At 50.8% G+C, this 20,420-nt stretch overlaps 1 protein-coding gene across 1 annotated transcript in view; it reads left to right on the top strand.

Moving 5' to 3' along the window:
* The window catches only part of LOC115124942 (plasma membrane calcium-transporting ATPase 2), a 274,814-nt gene that overhangs the window by 145,548 nt on the left and 108,846 nt on the right, over positions 1–20,420 (top strand). Inside the window, exon 5 of the mRNA XM_065004521.1 lies at positions 875–1,003. Within this exon, the coding sequence (XP_064860593.1) occupies positions 875–1,003 (129 nt within the window). The remainder of the gene's footprint in view (positions 1–874; positions 1,004–20,420) is intronic.

Genomic DNA, 20,420 nt, shown 5'->3' with positions numbered 1-20,420 from the left:
ACCCCAAGAGACATGCAGCTGTAATTGCTGCAAAAGGTGGCTCTACAAAGTATTGACTTTGGGGGGTGAATAGTTAAGCACACTCAAGTTTTCAGTTTTCTTTTGTCTTATTTCTTGTATGTTTCACAATAAAAATATTTTGCATCTTCAAAGTGGAAGGCATGTTGCGTAAATCAAATGATACAATCCCCCCCCCCCCAAAAAAAATATATTTTAATTCCAGGTTGTAAGGCAACAAAATAGGAGAAATGCCAAACCACTGTACTGTGCCTGCTGTTACAAGCCACTGTACTGTGCCTGCTGTTACAAACCACTGTAATGTGCCTGCTGTTACAAACCACTGTACTGTGCCTGCTGTTACAAACCACTGTACTGTGCCTGCTGTTACAAACCACTGTACTGTGCCTGCTGTTACAAACCACTGTACTGTGCCTGCTGTTACAAACCACTGTACTGTGCCTGCTGTTACAAACCACTGTGCCTGCTGTTACAAGCCACTGTACTGTGCCTGCTGTTACAAGCCACTGTACTGTGCCTGCTGTTACAAACCACTGTACTGTGCCTGCTGTTACAAACCACTGTACCTGCTGTTACAAGCCACTGTACTGTGCCTGCTGTTACAAACCACTGTACTGTGCCTGCTGTTACAAACCACTGTACTGTGCCTGCTGTTACAAACCACTGTACTGTGCCTACTGTTACAAACCACTGTATATATGTTAGTGTAGAGGTCAGTGCATTCCATTTCTGTTCTCTGACAGCCAATCGGATATTGATGAATAGGATCCATAATTCTGTTTCATAATCTCCTTGTCCGTCTGTCTGTGTGTGTGTGTGTGTGTGTGTGTGTGTGTGTGTGTGTGTGTGTCTACAGGTACCCATGTGATGGAGGGTTCCGGCAGGATGCTGGTAACAGCTGTAGGGGTCAACTCTCAGACCGGCATCATCTTTACTCTGCTGGGGGCCGGAGAGCCAGGGGAGGAAGAGAAGAAGGAGAAGAAAGGTATGTCCCTCCTTCTCACTTCCTTCTCTCTCTGGTGCCACTTATTGTTATCCTACTCTATCGTCCAATCAAACGGGTTCTGGAGTAAATTACTGTACCCTTTTCTACTGTATTGTCCAATCAAACGGGTTCTGGAGTAAATTACTGTACCCTTTTCTACTGTATTGTCCAATCCAACGGGTTCTGGAGTAAATTACTGTACCCTTTTCTACTGTATTGTCCAATCAAACGGGTTCTGGAGTAAATTGTCCAATCCAAAGGACAATCCACACTCTACTTATTTAGTTGCAAATGTGTGCTCTGTTATCTGAATGCTGTATAATATAACCTTGCACCTTGTTTCAGTGATGCCACACTACTGTAGACAGTAGTCTCGATGTGTAGTTCCATGCTACACTAGTCTCGATGTGTAGTTCCATGCTACACTAGTCTCGATGTGTAGTTCCACAATAGCAGAATGTCATTGCAGTGATATCTCACCCACACTGCCAATAGTTTTAAACTGTGATTCACAGATAGACAGTGGATATACAGTGGGGAGAACAAGTATTTGATACACTGCCGATTTTGCAGGTTTTCCTACTTACAAAGCATGTAGAGGCCTGTATTTTGTATCATCGGTACACTTCAACTGTGAAGTGTCCTACCCAGTAGGCTATGCCTTTACCGTATGTCCTACCCAGTAGGCTAGGCCTTTACAGTATGTCCTACCCAGTAGGTTACCTACCTAGGATAGGATAAAGTAATCCTTCTCACCCCCTTAAAAGACCTAGATGCACTATTGTAAAGTGGCTGTTCCACTGGATGTCATAAGGTGAAAGCACCAATTTGTAAGTCGCTCTGGATAAGAGCGTCTGCTAAATGACTTAAATGTAAATGTAAAATGTCCTACCCAGTAGGCTATGCCTTTTTTTCTATGCCTACCCCTATATTCTACAGGACACTGAACCGTACTCTAGTGGCTCGGGTATATTCTACAGGACCCTGAACCGTACTCTAGTGGCTCGGATATATTCTACAGGACCCTGAACCGTACTCTAGTGGCTCTGAGAGAGAGACTTACAGTTAGTGAGTCATTTATCTGACTCTCTTATCTAGAGAGACTTACAGTTAAGTACATTCATCTGAAGACAGCTACAGTATGTACACTTCCCCTCAATATTTCTTTAACCTTTATTTAACTCGGCAAGTCAGTTAAGAATAAATTCTTATTTTCAATGATGGCCTTTCGGGGAACAGTGGGTTAACTGCCTTGTTCAGGGGCAGAACGACAGATTTTTACCTTGTCAGCTCAGGGATTCGATCTTGCAACCTTCCGGTTACTAGTCCAACACTCTAACCACTAGGCTACGCTGCTGCCCCAAAAGGAGGTTAGAGGTGCAAGTGTTGGTTCAGGAAGGTATATATTTTTTTCGGGGGGAGATTATTTAAGATACTCTTTGAAGAGGTAGGGTTTCAGGTGTTTTCAGGAAGATGGGCAGAGACTCTGATGTCCTAGCTTCAGGGGGAAGATGGGCAGAGACTCTGCTGTCCTAGCTTCAGGGGGAAGATGGACAGAGACTCTGATGTCCTAGCTTCAGGGGGAAGATGGGCAGAGACTCTGCTGTCCTAGCTTCAGGGGGAAGATGGACAGAGACTCTGATGTCCTAGCATCAGGGGGAAGATGGACAGAGACTCTGCTGTCCTAGCTTCAGGGGGAAGATGGACAGGGCCTCTGCTGTCCTAGTTTCAGGGGGAAGATGGTCAGAGACTGATGTCCTAGCATCAGGGGGAAGATGGACAGGGACTCTGCTGTCCTAGCTTCAGGAGGAAGCTGGACAGGGACTCTGCTGTCCTAGTTTCAGGGGGAAGCTAGACAGAGACTCTGCTGTCCTAGTTTCAGGGGGAAGCTGGACAGGGACTCTGCTGTCCTAGTTTCAGGGGGAAGCTGGACAGGGACTCTGTTTCCTAGCTTCAGGGGGAAGATGGACAGGGACACTGCTGTCCTAGTTTCAGGGGGAAGCTGGACAGGGACTCTGTTTCCTAGCTTCAGGGGGAAGATGGACAGGGACTCTGCTGTCCTAGTTTCAGGGGGAAGCTGGACAGGGACTCTGCTGTCCTAGCTTCAGGGGGAAGATGAACAGGGACTCTGCTGTCCTAGCATCAGGGGGAAGCTGGTTCCACCATTGGGGGATGCCAGGACAGAGAAGAGCTTGGATTGGGCTGAGCAGGAACTGCCCTTCCATAGTGGTAGGAGGACCAAGAGAAGAGCTTGGATTGGGCTGAGCAGGAACTGCCCTTCCATAGTGGTGGGAGGACCAAGAGAAGAGCTTGGATTGGGCTGAGCAGGAACTGCCCTTCCATAGTGTTGGGAGGACCAAGAGAAGAGCTTGGATTGGGCTGAGCAGGAACTGCCCTTCCATAGTGGTGGGATGACCAAGAGAAGAGCTTGGTTTTGGCTGAGCAGGAACTGCCCTTCCATAGTGGTGGGAGGACCAAGAGAAGAGCTTGGATTGGGCTGAGCAGGAACTGCCCTTCCATAGGGGTGGGAGGACCGAGAGAAGAGCTTGGATTGGGCTGAGCAGGAACTGCCCTTCCATAGGGGTGGGAGGACCAAAAGAAGAGCTTAGATTGGGCTGAGCAGGAACTGCCCTTCCATAGTGGTGGGAGGACCAAGAGAAGAGCTTGGATTGGGCTGAGCAGGAACTGCCCTTCCATAGTGGTGGGAGGACCAAGAGAAGAGCTTGGATTGGGCTGAGCAGGAACTGCCCTTCCATAGGGGTGGGAGGACCAAGAGAAGAGCTTGGATTGGGCTGAGAAGGAACTGCCCTTCCATAGTGGTGGGAGGACCAAGAGAAGAGCTTGGATTGGGCTGAGCAGGAACTGCCCTTCCATAGTGGTGGGAGGACCAAGAGAAGAGCTTGGATTGGGCTGAGCAGGAACTGCCCTTCCATAGGGGTGGGAGGACCAAGAGACCAGAGGTGGCAGAACGAAGTGCTCAGGTTGGGGTGAAGGGTTTGAGCATAGCCTGAAGGTATTCTACTAATGTAATGTCTTTGCTTACACTCTCCTATAGAGTACAAGTTGCCTGGGCTCAGTGAAGTGTACAATATTTAAACCCTGTACAGAGGTAGTAACTACTGGTAACAGGGCCATGTGGACCCTGTACGGAGGTAGTAACTACTGGTAACAGGGCCATGTGGACCCTGTAAAGAGGTAGTAACTACTGGTAACAGGGCCATGTGGACCCTGTACGGAGGTAGGAACTACTGGTCACAGGGCCATGTGGACCCTGTAAAGAGGTAATAACTACTGGTAACAGGGCCATGTGGACTCAGTAAAGAGGTAGTAACTGCTGGTCACAGGGCCATGTGGACTCTGTGAGGAGATAGTAACTACTGGTAACAGGGCCATGTGGACCCTGTAAAGAGGTAGTAACTACTGGTAACAGGGCCATGTGGACTCTGTGAAGAGATAGTAACTACTGGTAACAGGGCCATGTGGACCCTGTACGGAGGTAGTAACTACTGGTAACAGGGCCATGTGGACCCTGTACGGAGGTAGTAACTACTGGTCACAGGGCCATGTGGACCCTGTACAGAGATAGTAACTACTGGTAACAGGGCCATGTGGACTCTGTGAGGAGATAGTAACTACTGGTCACAGGGCCATGTGGACCCTGTACGGAGGTCGTAACTACTGGTCACAGGGCCATGTGGACCCTGTACAGAGATAGTAACTACTGGTCACAGGGCCATGTGGACCCTGTATGGCCATGTGGACCCTGTATGGAGGTAGTAACTACTGGTCACAGGGCCATGTGGACCCTGTACAGAGATAGTAACTACTGGTAACAGGGCCATGTGGACCCTGTATGGCCATGTGGACCCTGTACAGAGGTAGTAACTACTGGTCACAGGGCCATGTGGACCCTGTAAAGAGGTAATAACTATTGGTAACAGGGCCATGTGGACCCTGTACGGTGGTCGTAACTACTGGTAACAGGGCCATGTGGACTCTGTACGGAGGTAATAACTACTGGTAACAGGGCCATGTGGACCCTGTACAGAGGTAGTAACTACTGGTAACAGGGCCATGTGGACCCTGTAAAGAGGTAGTAACTACTGGTAACAGGGCCATGTGGACCCTGTACGGAGGTAGTAACTACTGGTAACAGGGCCATGTGGACCCTGTACGGAGGTAATAACTACTGGTAACAGGGCCATGTGGACCAGGTACGGAGGTAGCAACTACTGGTCACAGGGCCATGTGGACCCTGTATGGCCATGTGGACCCTGTGAGGAGATAGTAACTACTGGTAACAGGGCCATGTGGACCCTGTAAAGAGGTAGTAACTACTGGTAACAGGGCCATGTGGACCCTGTGAGGAGGTAGTAACTACTGGTAACAGGGCCATGTGGACCCTGTATGGCCATGTGGACCCTGTGAGGAGATAGTAACTACTGGTAACAGGGCCATGTGGACCCTGAAAAGAGGTAATAACTACTGGTAACAGGGCCATGTGGACCCTGTAAAGAGGTAATAACTACTGGTAACAGGGCCATGTGGACCCTGTACGGAGGTAGTAACTACTGGTCACAGGGCCATGTGGACCCTGTACGGAGGTAGTAACTACTGGTAACAGGGCCATGTGGACCCTGTACAGAGGTAGTAACTACTGGTAACAGGGCCATGTGGACCCTGTACAGAGGTCGTAACTACTGGTAACAGGGCCATGTGGACTCTGTACGGAGGTAGTAACTACTGGTCACAGGGCCATGTGGACCCTGTATGGCCATGTGGACCCTGTGAGGAGATAGTAACTACTGGTAACAGGGCCATGTGGAGTCTGTACGGAGGTAGTAACTACTGGTCACAGGGCCATGTGGACCCTGTATGGCCATGTGGACCCTGTACAGAGGTAGTAACTACTGGTAACAGGGCCATTTGGACTCTGTACGGAGATAGTAACTACTGGTAACAGGGCCATGTGGACTCTGTACGGAGGTAGTAACTACTGGTAACAGGGCCATGTGGACCCTGTACAGAGGTAGTAACTACTGGTAACAGGGCCATGTGGACTCTGTACGGAGGTAGTAACTACTGGTAACAGGGCCATGTGGACCCTGTACAGAGGTAGTAACTACTGGTAACAGGGCCATGTGGACCCTGGTAATAACTAACAGGGCCATGTGGACCCTGTAAAGAGGTAATAACTACTGGTAACAGGGCCATGTGGACCCTGTAAAGAGGTAATAACTACTGGTAACAGGGCCATGTGGACCCTGTAAAGAGGTAGTAACTACTGGTAACAGGGCCATGTGGACCCTGTACGGAGGTAGTAACTACTGGTCACAGGGCCATGTGGACCCTGTAAAGAGGTAATAACTACTGGTAACAGGGCCATGTGGACCCTGTAAAGAGGTAGTAACTACTGGTAACAGGGCCATGTGGACCCTGTAAAGAGGTAGTAACTACTGGTAACAGGGCCATGTGGACCCTGTAAAGAGGTAGTAACTACTGGTAACAGGGCCATGTGGACCCTGTATGGCCATGTGGACCCTGTACAGAGGTAATAACTACTGGTAACAGGGCCATGTGGACCCTGTACGGAGGTAATAACTACTGGTCACAGGGCCATGTGGACCCTGTATGGCCATGTGGACCCTGTGAGGAGATAGTAACTACTGGTAACAGGGCCATGTGGACCCTGTAAAGAGGTAGTAACTACTGGTAACAGGGCCATGTGGACCCTGTATGGAGGTAATAACTACTGGTCACAGAGCCATGTGGACCCTGTATGGCCATGTGGACCCTGTGAGGAGATAGTAACTACTGGTCACAGGGCCATGTGGACCCTGTAAAGAGGTAATAACTACTGGTAACAGGGCCATGTGGACCCTGTACAGAGGTAGTAACTACTGGTAACAGGGCCATGTGGACCCTGTATGGCCATGTGGACCCTGTGAGGAGATAGTAACTACTGGTCACAGGGCCATGTGGACCCTGTATGGCCATGTGGACCCTGTATGGAGGTAGTAACTACTGGTCACAGGGCCATGTGGACCCTGTATGGCCATGTGGACTCTGTACGGTGGTCGTAACTACTGGTAACAGGGCCATGTGGACCCTGTAAAGAGGTAGTAACTACTGGTCACAGGGCCATGTGGACCCTGTAAAGAGGTAGTAACTACTGGTAACAGGGCCATGTGGACCCTGTATGGCCATGTGGACCCTGTACAGAGGTAGTAACTACTGGTAACAGGGCCATGTGGACCCTGTACGGAGGTAGTAACTACTGGTCACAGGGCCATGTGGACCCTGTAAAGAGGTAATAACTACTGGTAACAGGGCCATGTGGACCCTGTAAAGAGGTAGTAACTACTGGTAACAGGGCCATGTGGACCCTGTGAGGAGATAGTAACTACTGGTCACAGGGCCATGTGGACCCTGTACGGAGGTAGTAACTACTGGTAACAGGGCCATGTGGACTCTGTACGGAGGTAATAACTACTGGTAACAGGGCCATGTGGACCCTGTACAGAGGTAGTAACTACTGGTAACAGGGCCATGTGGACCCTGTAAAGAGGTAGTAACTACTGGTAACAGGGCCATGTGGACCCTGTACGGAGGTAGTAACTACTGGTAACAGGGCCATGTGGACTCTGTACGGAGGTAATAACTACTGGTAACAGGGCCATGTGGACCCTGTATGGCCATGTGGACCCTGTGAGGAGATAGTAACTACTGGTAACAGGGCCATGTGGAGTCTGTACGGAGGTAGTAACTACTGGTCACAGGGCCATGTGGACCCTGTATGGCCATGTGGACCCTGTGAGGAGATAGTAACTACTGGTAACAGGGCCATGTGGAGTCTGTACGGAGGTAGTAACTACTGGTCACAGGGCCATGTGGACCCTGTATGGCCATGTGGACCCTGTACAGAGGTAGTAACTACTGGTAACAGGGCCATTTGGACTCTGTACGGAGATAGTAACTACTGGTAACAGGGCCATGTGGACTCTGTACGGAGGTAGTAACTACTGGTAACAGGGCCATGTGGACCCTGTACAGAGGTAGTAACTACTGGTAACAGGGCCATGTGGACTCTGTACGGAGGTAGTAACTACTGGTAACAGGGCCATGTGGACCCTGTACAGAGGTAGTAACTACTGGTAACAGGGCCATGTGGACCCTGTAAAGAGGTAATAACTACTGGTAACAGGGCCATGTGGACCCTGTAAAGAGGTAATAACTACTGGTAACAGGGCCATGTGGACCCTGTAAAGAGGTAGTAACTACTGGTAACAGGGCCATGTGGACCCTGTACGGAGGTAGTAACTACTGGTCACAGGGCCATGTGGACCCTGTAAAGAGGTAATAACTACTGGTAACAGGGCCATGTGGACCCTGTAAAGAGGTAGTAACTACTGGTAACAGGGCCATGTGGACCCTGTAAAGAGGTAGTAACTACTGATAACAGGGCCATGTGGACCCTGTAAAGAGGTAGTAACTACTGGTAACAGGGCCATGTGGACCCTGTACGGAGGTAATAACTACTGGTAACAGGGCCATGTGGACCCTGTACGGAGGTAATAACTACTGGTCACAGGGCCATGTGGACCCTGTATGGCCATGTGGACCCTGTGAGGAGATAGTAACTACTGGTAACAGGGCCATGTGGACCCTGTACGGAGGTAGTAACTACTGGTCACAGGGCCATGTGGACCCTGTAAAGAGGTAATAACTACTGGTAACAGGGCCATGTGGACCCTGTAAAGAGGTAGTAACTACTGGTAACAGGGCCATGTGGACCCTGTAAAGAGGTAGTAACTACTGGTAACAGGGCCATGTGGACCCTGTAAAGAGGTAGTAACTACTGGTAATAGGGCCATGTGGACCCTGTACGGAGGTAATAACTACTGGTAACAGGGCCATGTGGACCCTGTATGGCCATGTGGACCCTGTATGGCCATGTGGACCCTGTACAGAGGTAATAACTACTGGTAACAGGGCCATGTGGACCCTGTATGGCCATGTGGACCCTGTGAGGAGATAGTAACTACTGGTAACAGGGCCATGTGGACCCTGTAAAGAGGTAGTAACTACTGGTAACAGGGCCATGTGGACCCTGTATGGCCATGTGGACCCTGTATGGAGGTAATAACTACTGGTCACAGAGCCATGTGGACCCTGTATGGCCATGTGGACCCTGTGAGGAGATAGTAACTACTGGTCACAGGGCCATGTGGACCCTGTAAAGAGGTAATAACTACTGGTAACAGGGCCATGTGGACCCTGTACAGAGGTAGTAACTACTGGTAACAGGGCCATGTGGACCCTGTATGGCCATGTGGACCCTGTGAGGAGATAGTAACTACTGGGCACAGGGCCATGTGGACCCTGTATGGCCATGTGGACCCTGTATGGAGGTAGTAACTACTGGTCACAGGGCCATGTGGACCCTGTATGGCCATGTGGACTCTGTACGGTGGTCGTAACTACTGGTAACAGGGCCATGTGGACCCTGTAAAGAGGTAGTAACTACTGGTCACAGGGCCATGTGGACCCTGTAAAGAGGTAGTAACTACTGGTAACAGGCCCATGTGGACCCTGTATGGCCATGTGGACCCTGTACAGAGGTAGTAACTACTGGTAACAGGGCCATGTGGACCCTGTACGGAGGTAGTAACTACTGGTCAAAGGGCCATGTGGACCCTGTAAAGAGGTAATAACTACTGGTAACAGGGCCATGTGGACCCTGTAAAGAGGTAGTAACTACTGGTAACAGGGCCATGTGGACCCTGTGAGGAGATAGTAACTACTGGTCACAGGGCCATGTGGACCCTGTATGGAGGTAGTAACTACTGGTCACAGGGCCATGTGGACCCTGTATGGCCATGTGGACTCTGTACGGTGGTCGTAACTACTGGTAACAGGGCCATGTGGACCCTGTAAAGAGGTAGTAACTACTGGTCACAGGGCCATGTGGACCCTGTAAAGAGGTAGTAACTACTGGTAACAGGGCCATGTGGACCCTATATGGCCATGTGGACCCTGTACAGAGGTAGTAACTACTGGTAACAGGGCCATGTGGACTCTGTATGGAGGTAGTAACTACTGGTAACAGGGCCATGTGGACCCTGTAAAGAGGTAGTAACTACTGGTAACAGGGCCATGTGGACTCTGTATGGAGGTAGTAACTACTGGTAACAGGGCCATGTGGACCCTGTATGGCCATGTGGACCCTGTGAGGAGGTAGTAACTACTGGTCACAGGGCCATGTGGACCCTGTGAGGAGGTAGTAACTACTGGTAACAGGGCCATGTGGACCCTGTATGGCCATGTGGACCCTGTACGGAGGTAGTAACTACTGGTCACAGGGCCATGTGGACCCTGTAAAGAGGTAATAACTACTGGTAACAGGGCCATGTGGACCCTGTAAAGAGGTAGTAACTACTGGTAACAGGGCCATGTGGACCCTGTAAAGAGGTAGTAACTACTGGTAACAGGGCCATGTGAACCCTGTAAAGAGGTAGTAACTACTGGTAACAGGGCCATGTGGACCCTGTAAAGAGGTAGTAACTACTGGTAACAGGGCCATGTGGACCCTGTAAAGAGGTAATAACTACTGGTAACAGGGCCATGTGGACCCTGTACAGAGGTAGTAACTACTGGTAACAGGGCCATGTGGACCCTGTATGGCCATGTGGACCCTGTGAGGAGATAGTAACTACTGGTCACAGGGCCATGTGGACCCTGTATGGCCATGTGGACCCTGTATGGAGGTAGTAACTACTGGTCACAGGGCCATGTGGACCCTGTATGGCCATGTGGACTCTGTACGGTGGTCGTAACTACTGGTAACAGGGCCATGTGGACCCTGTAAAGAGGTAGTAACTACTGGTCACAGGGCCATGTGGACCCTGTAAAGAGGTAGTAACTACTGGTAACAGGGCCATGTGGACCCTGTATGGCCATGTGGACCCTGTACAGAGGTAGTAACTACTGGTAACAGGGCCATGTGGACTCTGTATGGAGGTAGTAACTACTGGTAACAGGGCCATGTGGACCCTGTAAAGAGGTAGTAACTACTGGTAACAGGGCCATGTGGACTCTGTATGGAGGTAGTAACTACTGGTAACAGGGCCATGTGGACCCTGTATGGCCATGTGGACCCTGTGAGGAGGTAGTAACTACTGGTCACAGGGCCATGTGGACCCTGTGAGGAGGTAGTAACTACTGGTAACAGGGCCATGTGGACCCTGTACGGAGGTAGTAACTACTGGTCACAGGGCCATGTGGACCCTGTAAAGAGGTAATAACTACTGGTAACAGGGCCATGTGGACCCTGTAAAGAGGTAGTAACTACTGGTAACAGGGCCATGTGGACCCTGTAAAGAGGTAGTAACTACTGGTAACAGGGCCATGTGGACCCTGTAAAGAGGTAGTAACTACTGGTAACAGGGCCATGTGGACCCTGTACGGAGGTAATAACTACTGGTAACAGGGCCATGTGGACCCTGTAAAGAGGTAGTAACTACTGGTAACAGGGCCATGTGGACCCTGTATGGCCATGTGGACCCTGTATGGAGGTAGTAACTACTGGTAACAGGGCCATGTGGACCCTGTACAGAGGTAATAACTACTGGTAACAGGGCCATGTGGACCCTGTATGGAGGTAGTAACTACTGGTAACAGGGCCATGTGGACCCTGTATGGAGGTAATAACTACTGGTCACAGAGCCATGTGGACCCTGTATGGCCATGTGGACCCTGTGAGGAGATAGTAACTACTGGTAACAGGGCCATGTGGACCCTGTAAAGAGGTAGTAACTACTGGTAACAGGGCCATGTGGACCCTGTATGGAGGTAATAACTACTGGTCACAGAGCCATGTGGACCCTGTATGGCCATGTGGACCCTGTGAGGAGATAGTAACTACTGGTCACAGGGCCATGTGGACCCTGTAAAGAGGTAATAACTACTGGTAACAGGGCCATGTGGACCCTGTACAGAGGTAGTAACTACTGGTAACAGGGCCATGTGGACCCTGTATGGCCATGTGGACCCTGTGAGGAGATAGTAACTACTGGTCACAGGGCCATGTGGACCCTGTATGGCCATGTGGACCCTGTATGGAGGTAGTAACTACTGGTCACAGGGCCATGTGGACCCTGTATGGCCATGTGGACTCTGTACGGTGGTCGTAACTACTGGTAACAGGGCCATGTGGACCCTGTAAAGAGGTAGTAACTACTGGTAACATGGCCATGTGGACTCTGTATGGAGGTAGTAACTACTGGTAACAGGGCCATGTGGATCCTGTATGGCCATGTGGACCCTGTGAGGAGGTAGTAACTACTGGTCACAGGGCCATGTGGACCCTGTGAGGAGGTAGTAACTACTGGTCACAGGGCCATGTGGACCCTGTAAAGAGGTAGTAACTACTGGTAACAGGGCCATGTGGACCCTGTGGCCATGTGGAGAGGTAGTAACTACTGGTAACAGGGCCATGTGGACTCTGTATGGAGGTAGTAACTACTGGTCACAGGGCCATGTGGACCCTGTATGGCCATGTGGACCCTGTACAGAGGTAGTAACTACTGGTAACAGGGCCATGTGGACTCTGTATGGAGGTAGTAACTACTGGTAACAGGGCCATGTGGACCCTGTACGGAGGTAGTAACTACTGGTAACAGGGCCATGTGGACCCTGTAAAGAGGTAATAACTACTGGTAACAGGGCCATGTGGACCCTGTACAGAGGTAGTAACTACTGGTAACAGGGCCATGTGGACCCTGTATGGCCATGTGGACCCTGTGAGGAGATAGTAACTACTGGTCACAGGGCCATGTGGACCCTGTATGGCCATGTGGACCCTGTATGGAGGTAGTAACTACTGGTCACAGGGCCATGTGGACCCTGCCATGTGGAACGGTGGTCGTAACTACTGGTAACAGGGCCATGTGGACCCTGTAAAGAGGTAGTAACTACTGGTAACAGGGCCATGTGGACTCTGTATGGAGGTAGTAACTACTGGTAACAGGGCCATGTGGACCCTGTATGGCCATGTGGACCCTGTGAGGAGGTAGTAACTACTGGTCACAGGGCCATGTGGACCCTGTGAGGAGGTAGTAACTACTGGTCACAGGGCCATGTGGACCCTGTAAAGAGGTAGTAACTACTGGTAACAGGGCCACGTGGACCCTGTATGGCCATGTGGACCCTGTACAGAGGTAGTAACTACTGGTAACAGGGCCATGTGGACTCTGTATGGAGGTAGTAACTACTGGTCACAGGGCCATGTGGACCCTGTGAGGAGATAGTAACTACTGGTCACAGGGCCATGTGGACCCTGTATGGCCATGTGGACCCTGTATGGAGGTAGTAACTACTGGTCACAGGGCCATGTGGACCCTGTATGGCCATGTGGACTCTGTACGGTGGTCGTAACTACTGGTAACAGGGCCATGTGGACCCTGTAAAGAGGTAGTAACTACTGGTAACAGGGCCATGTGGACTCTGTATGGAGGTAGTAACTACTGGTCACAGGGCCATGTGGACCCTGTACAGAGGTAGTAACTACTGGTCACAGGGCCATGTGGACCCTGTATGGCCATGTGGACCCTGTACAGAGGTAGTAACTACTGGTAACAGGGCCATGTGGACTCTGTATGGAGGTAGTAACTACTGGTAACAGGGCCATGTGGACCCTGTACGGAGGTAGTAACTACTGGTAACAGGGCCATGTGGACCCTGTAAAGAGATAGTAACTACTGGTAACAGGGCCATGTGGACCCTGTAAAGAGGTAATAACTACTGGTAACAGGGCCATGTGGACCCTGTAAAGAGGTAATAACTACTGGTAACAGGGCCATGTGGACCCTGTAAAGAGATAGTAACTACTGGTAACAGGGCCATGTGGACCCTGTAAAGAGGTAATAACTACTGGTAACAGGGCCATGTGGACCCTGTAAAGAGGTAGTAACTACTGGTCACAGGGCCATGTGGACCCTGTAAAGAGGTAGTAACTACTGGTAACAGGGCCATGTGGACCCTGTACAGAGGTAATAACTACTGGTAACAGGGCCATGTGGACCCTGTACAGAGGTAGTAACTACTGGTAACAGGGCCATGTGGACCCTGTATGGCCATGTGGACCCTGTGAGGAGATAGTAACTACTGGTCACAGGGCCATGTGGACCCTGTATGGCCATGTGGACCCTGTATGGAGGTAGTAACTACTGGTCACAGGGCCATGTGGACCCTGTATGGCCATGTGGACTCTGTACGGTGGTCGTAACTACTGGTAACAGGGCCATGTGGACCCTGTAAAGAGGTAGTAACTACTGGTCACAGGGCCATGTGGACCCTGTAAAGAGGTAGTAACTACTGGTAACAGGGCCATGTGGACCCTGTATGGCCATGTGGACCCTGTACAGAGGTAGTAACTACTGGTAACAGGGCCATGTGGACTCTGTATGGAGGTAGTAACTACTGGTAACAGGGCCATGTGGACCCTGTAAAGAGGTAGTAACTACTGGTAACAGGGCCATGTGGACTCTGTATGGAGGTAGTAACTACTGGTAACAGGGCCATGTGGACCCTGTATGGCCATGTGGACCCTGTGAGGAGGTAGTAACTACTGGTCACAGGGCCATGTGGACCCTGTGAGGAGGTAGTAACTACTGGTAACAGGGCCATGTGGACCCTGTGGCGGAGGTAGTAACTACTGGTCACAGGGCCATGTGGACCCTGTAAAGAGGTAATAACTACTGGTAACAGGGCCATGTGGACCCTGTAAAAGAGGTAGTAACTACTGGTAACAGGGCCATGTGGACCCTGTAAAGAGGTAGTAACTACTGGTAACAGGGCCATGTGGACCCTGTAAGAGGTAGTAACTACTGGTAACAGGGCCATGTGGACCCTGTACGGAGGTAATAACTACTGGTAACAGGGCCATGTGGACCCTGTATGGCCATGTGGACCCTGGCCATGTGGACCCTGTACAGAGGTAATAACTACTGGTAACAGGGCCATGTGGACCCTGTACGGAGGTAATAACTACTGGTCACAGGGCCATGTGGACCCTGTATGGCCATGTGGACCCTGTGAGGAGATAGTAACTACTGGTAACAGGGCCATGTGGACCCTGTAAAGAGGTAGTAACTACTGGTAACAGGGCCATGTGGACCCTGTATGGAGGTAATAACTACTGGTCACAGAGCCATGTGGACCTTGTATGGCCATGTGGACCCTGTGAGGAGATAGTAACTACTGGTCACAGGGCCATGTGGACCCTGTAAAGAGGTAATAACTACTGGTAACAGGGCCATGTGGACCCTGTACAGAGGTAGTAACTACTGGTAACAGGGCCATGTGGACCCTGTGAGGAGATAGTAACTACTGGTCACAGGGCCATGTGGACCCTGTATGGCCATGTGGACCCTGTATGGAGGTAGTAACTACTGGTCACAGGGCCATGTGGACCCTGTATGGCCATGTGGACTCTGTACGGTGGTAGTAACTACTGGTAACAGGGCCATGTGGACCCTGTAAAGAGGTAGTAACTACTGGTCACAGGGCCATGTGGACCCTGTAAAGAGGTAGTAACTACTGGTAACAGGGCCATGTGGACCCTGTATGGCCATGTGGACCCTGTACAGAGGTAGTAACTACTGGTAACAGGGCCATGTGGACTCTGTATGGAGGTAGTAACTACTGGTAACAGGGCCATGTGGACCCTGTAAAGAGGTAGTAACTACTGGTAACAGGGCCATGTGGACTCTGTATGGAGGTAGTAACTACTGGTAACAGGGCCATGTGGACCCTGTATGGCCATGTGGACCCTGTGAGGAGGTAGTAACTACTGGTCACAGGGCCATGTGGACCCTGTGAGGAGGTAGTAACTACTGGTAACAGGGCCATGTGGACCCTGTACGGAGGTAGTAACTACTGGTCACAGGGCCATGTGGACCCTGTAAAGAGGTAATAACTACTGGTAACAGGGCCATGTGGACCCTGTAAAGAGGTAGTAACTACTGGTAACAGGGCCATGTGGACCCTGTAAAGAGGTAGTAACTACTGGTAACAGGGCCATGTGGACCCTGTAAAGAGGTAGTAACTACTGGTAACAGGGCCATGTGGACCCTGTACGGAGGTAATAACTACTGGTAACAGGGCCATGTGGACCCTGTATGGCCATGTGGACCCTGTATTGCCATGTGGACCCTGTACAGAGGTAATAACTACTGGTAACAGGGCCATGTGGACCCTGTACGGAGGTAATAACTACTGGTCACAGGGCCATGTGGACCCTGTATGGCCATGTGGACCCTGTGAGGAGATAGTAACTACTGGTAACAGGGCCATGTGGACCCTGTAAAGAGGTAGTAACTACTGGTAACAGGGCCATGTGGACCCTGTATGGAGGTAATAACTACTGGTCACAGAGCCATGTGGACCCTGTATGGCCATGTGGACCCTGTGAGGAGATAGTAACTACTGGTCACAGGGCCATGTGGACCCTGTAAAGAGGTAATAACTACTGGTAACAGGGCCATGTGGACCCTGTACAGAGGTAGTAACTACTGGTAACAGGGCCATGTGGACCCTGTATGGCCATGTGGACCCTGTGAGGAGATAGTAACTACTGGTCACAGGGCCATGTGGACCCTGTATGGCCATGTGGACCCTGTATGGAGGTAGTAACTACTGGTCACAGGGCCATGTGGACCCTGTATGGCCATGTGGACTCTGTACGGTGGTCGTAACTACTGGTAACAGGGCCATGTGGACCCTGTAAAGAGGTAGTAACTACTGGTCACAGGGCCACGTGGACCCTGTAAAGAGGTAGTAACTACTGGTAACAGGGCCATGTGGACCCTGTATGGCCATGTGGACCCTGTACAGAGGTAGTAACTACTGGTAACAGGGCCATGTGGACTCTGTATGGAGGTAGTAACTACTGGTAACAGGGCCATGTGGACCCTGTAAAGAGGTAGTAACTACTGGTAACAGGGCCATGTGGACTCTGTATGGAGGTAGTAACTACTGGTAACAGGGCCATGTGGACCATGTATGGCCATGTGGACCCTGTGAGGAGGTAGTAACTACTGGTCACAGGGCCATGTGGACCCTGTGAGGAGGTAGTAACTACTGGTAACAGGGCCATGTGGACCCTGTACGGAGGTAGTAACTACTGGTCACAGGGCCATGTGGACCCTGTAAAGAGGTAATAACTACTGGTAACAGGGCCATGTGGACCCTGTAAAGAGGTAGTAACTACTGGTAACAGGGCCATGTGGACCCTGTAAAGAGGTAGTAACTACTGGTAACAGGGCCATGTGGACCCTGTAAAGAGGTAGTAACTACTGGTAACAGGGCCATGTGGACCCTGTACGGAGGTAATAACTACTGGTAACAGGGCCATGTGGACCCTGTACGGAGGTAATAACTACTGGTCACAGGGCCATGTGGACCCTGTACGGAGGTAATAACTACTGGTAACAGGGCCATGTGGACCCTGTATGGCCATGTGGACCCTGTGAGGAGATAGTAACTACTGGTAACAGGGCCATGTGGACCCTGTAAAGAGGTAGTAACTACTGGTAACAGGGCCATGTGGACCCTGTATGGAGGTAATAACTACTGGTCACAGAGCCATGTGGACCCTGTATGGCCATGTGGACCCTGTAAAGAGGTAGTAACTACTGGTAACAGGGCCATGTGGACCCTGTATGGAGGTAATAACTACTGGTCACAGAGCCATGTGGACCCTGTATGGCCATGTGGACCCTGTATGGCCATGTGGACCCTGTACAGAGGTAATAACTACTGGTAACAGGGCCATGTGGACCCTGTACAGAGGTAGTAACTACTGGTCACAGGGCCATGTGGACCCTGTAAAGAGGTAGTAACTACTGGTAACAGGGCCATGTGGACCCTGTATGGCCATGTGGACCCTGTACAGAGGTAGTAACTACTGGTAACAGGGCCATGTGGACTCTGTATGGAGGTAGTAACTACTGGTAACAGGGCCATGTGGACCCTGTAAAGAGGTAGTAACTACTGGTAACAGGGCCATGTGGACTCTGTATGGAGGTAGTAACTACTGGTAACAGGGCCATGTGGACCCTGTATGGCCATGTGGACCCTGTGAGGAGGTAGTAACTACTGGTCACAGGGCCATGTGGACCCTGTGAGGAGGTAGTAACTACTGGTAACAGGGCCATGTGGACCCTGTACGGAGGTAGTAACTACTGGTCACAGGGCCCATGTGGACCCTGTAAAGAGGTAATAACTACTGGTAACAGGGCCATGTGGACCCTGTAAAGAGGTAGTAACTACTGGTCACAGGGCCATGTGGACCCTGTAAAGAGGTAGTAACTACTGGTAACAGGGCCATGTGGACCCTGTAAAGAGGTAGTAACTACTGGTAACAGGGCCATGTGGACCCTGTACGGAGGTAATAACTACTGGTAACAGGGCCATGTGGACCCTGTATGGCCATGTGGACCCTGTATTGCCATGTGGACCCTGTACAGAGGTAATAACTACTGGTAACAGGGCCATGTGGACCCTGTACGGAGGTAATAACTACTGGTCACAGGGCCATGTGGACCCTGTATGGCCATGTGGACCCTGTGAGGAGATAGTAACTACTGGTAACAGGGCCATGTGGACCCTGTAAAGAGGTAGTAACTACTGGTAACAGGGCCATGTGGACCCTGTATGGAGGTAATAACTACTGGTCACAGAGCCATGTGGACCCTGTATGGCCATGTGGACCCTGTGAGGAGATAGTAACTACTGGTCACAGGGCCATGTGGACCCTGTAAAGAGGTAATAACTACTGGTAACAGGGCCATGTGGACCCTGTACAGAGGTAGTAACTACTGGTAACAGGGCCATGTGGACCCTGTATGGCCATGTGGACCCTGTGAGGAGATAGTAACTACTGGTCACAGGGCCATGTGGACCCTGTATGGCCATGTGGACCCTGTATGGAGGTAGTAACTACTGGTCACAGGGCCATGTGGACCCTGTATGGCCATGTGGACTCTGTACGGTGGTCGTAACTACTGGTAACAGGGCCATGTGGACCCTGTAAAGAGGTAGTAACTACTGGTCACAGGGCCATGTGGACCCTGTAAAGAGGTAGTAACTACTGGTAACAGGGCCATGTGGACCCTGTATGGCCATGTGGACCCTGTACAGAGGTAGTAACTACTGGTAACAGGGCCATGTGGACTCTGTATGGAGGTAGTAACTACTGGTAACAGGGCCATGTGGACCCTGTAAAGAGGTAGTAACTACTGGTAACAGGGCCATGTGGACTCTGTATGGAGGTAGTAACTACTGGTAACAGGGCCATGTGGACCCTGTATGGCCATGTGGACCCTGTGAGGAGGTAGTAACTACTGGTCACAGGGCCATGTGGACCCTGTGAGGAGGTAGTAACTACTGGTAACAGGGCCATGTGGACCCTGTACGGAGGTAGTAACTACTGGTCACAGGGCCATGTGGACCCTGTAAAGAGGTAATAACTACTGGTAACAGGGCCATGTGGACCCTGTAAAGAGGTAGTAACTACTGGTAACAGGGCCATGTGGACCCTGTAAAGAGGTAGTAACTACTGGTAACAGGGCCATGTGGACCCTGTAAAGAGGTAGTAACTACTGGTAACAGGGCCATGTGGAACGGAGGTAATAACTACTGGTAACAGGGCCATGTGGACCCTGTACGGAGGTAATAACTACTGGTCACAGGGCCATGTGGACCCTGTACGGAGGTAATAACTACTGGTAACAGGGCCATGTGGACCCTGTATGGCCATGTGGACCCTGTGAGGAGATAGTAACTACTGGTAACAGGGCCATGTGGACCCTGTAAAGAGGTAGTAACTACTGGTAACAGGGCCATGTGGACCCTGTATGGAGGTAATAACTACTGGTCACAGAGCCATGTGGACCCTGTATGGCCATGTGGACCCTGTAAAGAGGTAGTAACTACTGGTAACAGGGCCATGTGGACCCTGTATGGAGGTAATAACTACTGGTCACAGAGCCATGTGGACCCTGTATGGCCATGTGGACCCTGTATGGCCATGTGGACCCTGTACAGAGGTAATAACTACTGGTAACAGGGCCATGTGGACCCTGTACAGAGGTAGTAACTACTGGTAACAGGGCCATGTGGACCCTGTACGGAGGTAATAACTACTGGTCACAGGGCCATGTGGACCCTGTATGGCCATGTGGACCCTGTGAGGAGATAGTAACTACTGGTAACAGGGCCATGTGGACCCTAGTAACTACTGGTAACAGGGCCATGTGGACCCTGTATGGAGGTAATAACTACTGGTCACAGAGCCATGTGGACCCTGTATGGCCATGTGGACCCTGTGAGGAGATAGTAACTACTGGTCACAGGG

The sequence above is a fragment of the Oncorhynchus nerka genome, linkage group LG2 (assembly GCF_034236695.1).
Source record: "Oncorhynchus nerka isolate Pitt River linkage group LG2, Oner_Uvic_2.0, whole genome shotgun sequence".
Taxonomy (NCBI): Eukaryota; Metazoa; Chordata; class Actinopteri; order Salmoniformes; family Salmonidae; genus Oncorhynchus; species Oncorhynchus nerka.
The sequence above is the reverse complement of the archived record's forward strand: the minus strand, read 5'-3'. Positions and strand labels throughout refer to the sequence as shown.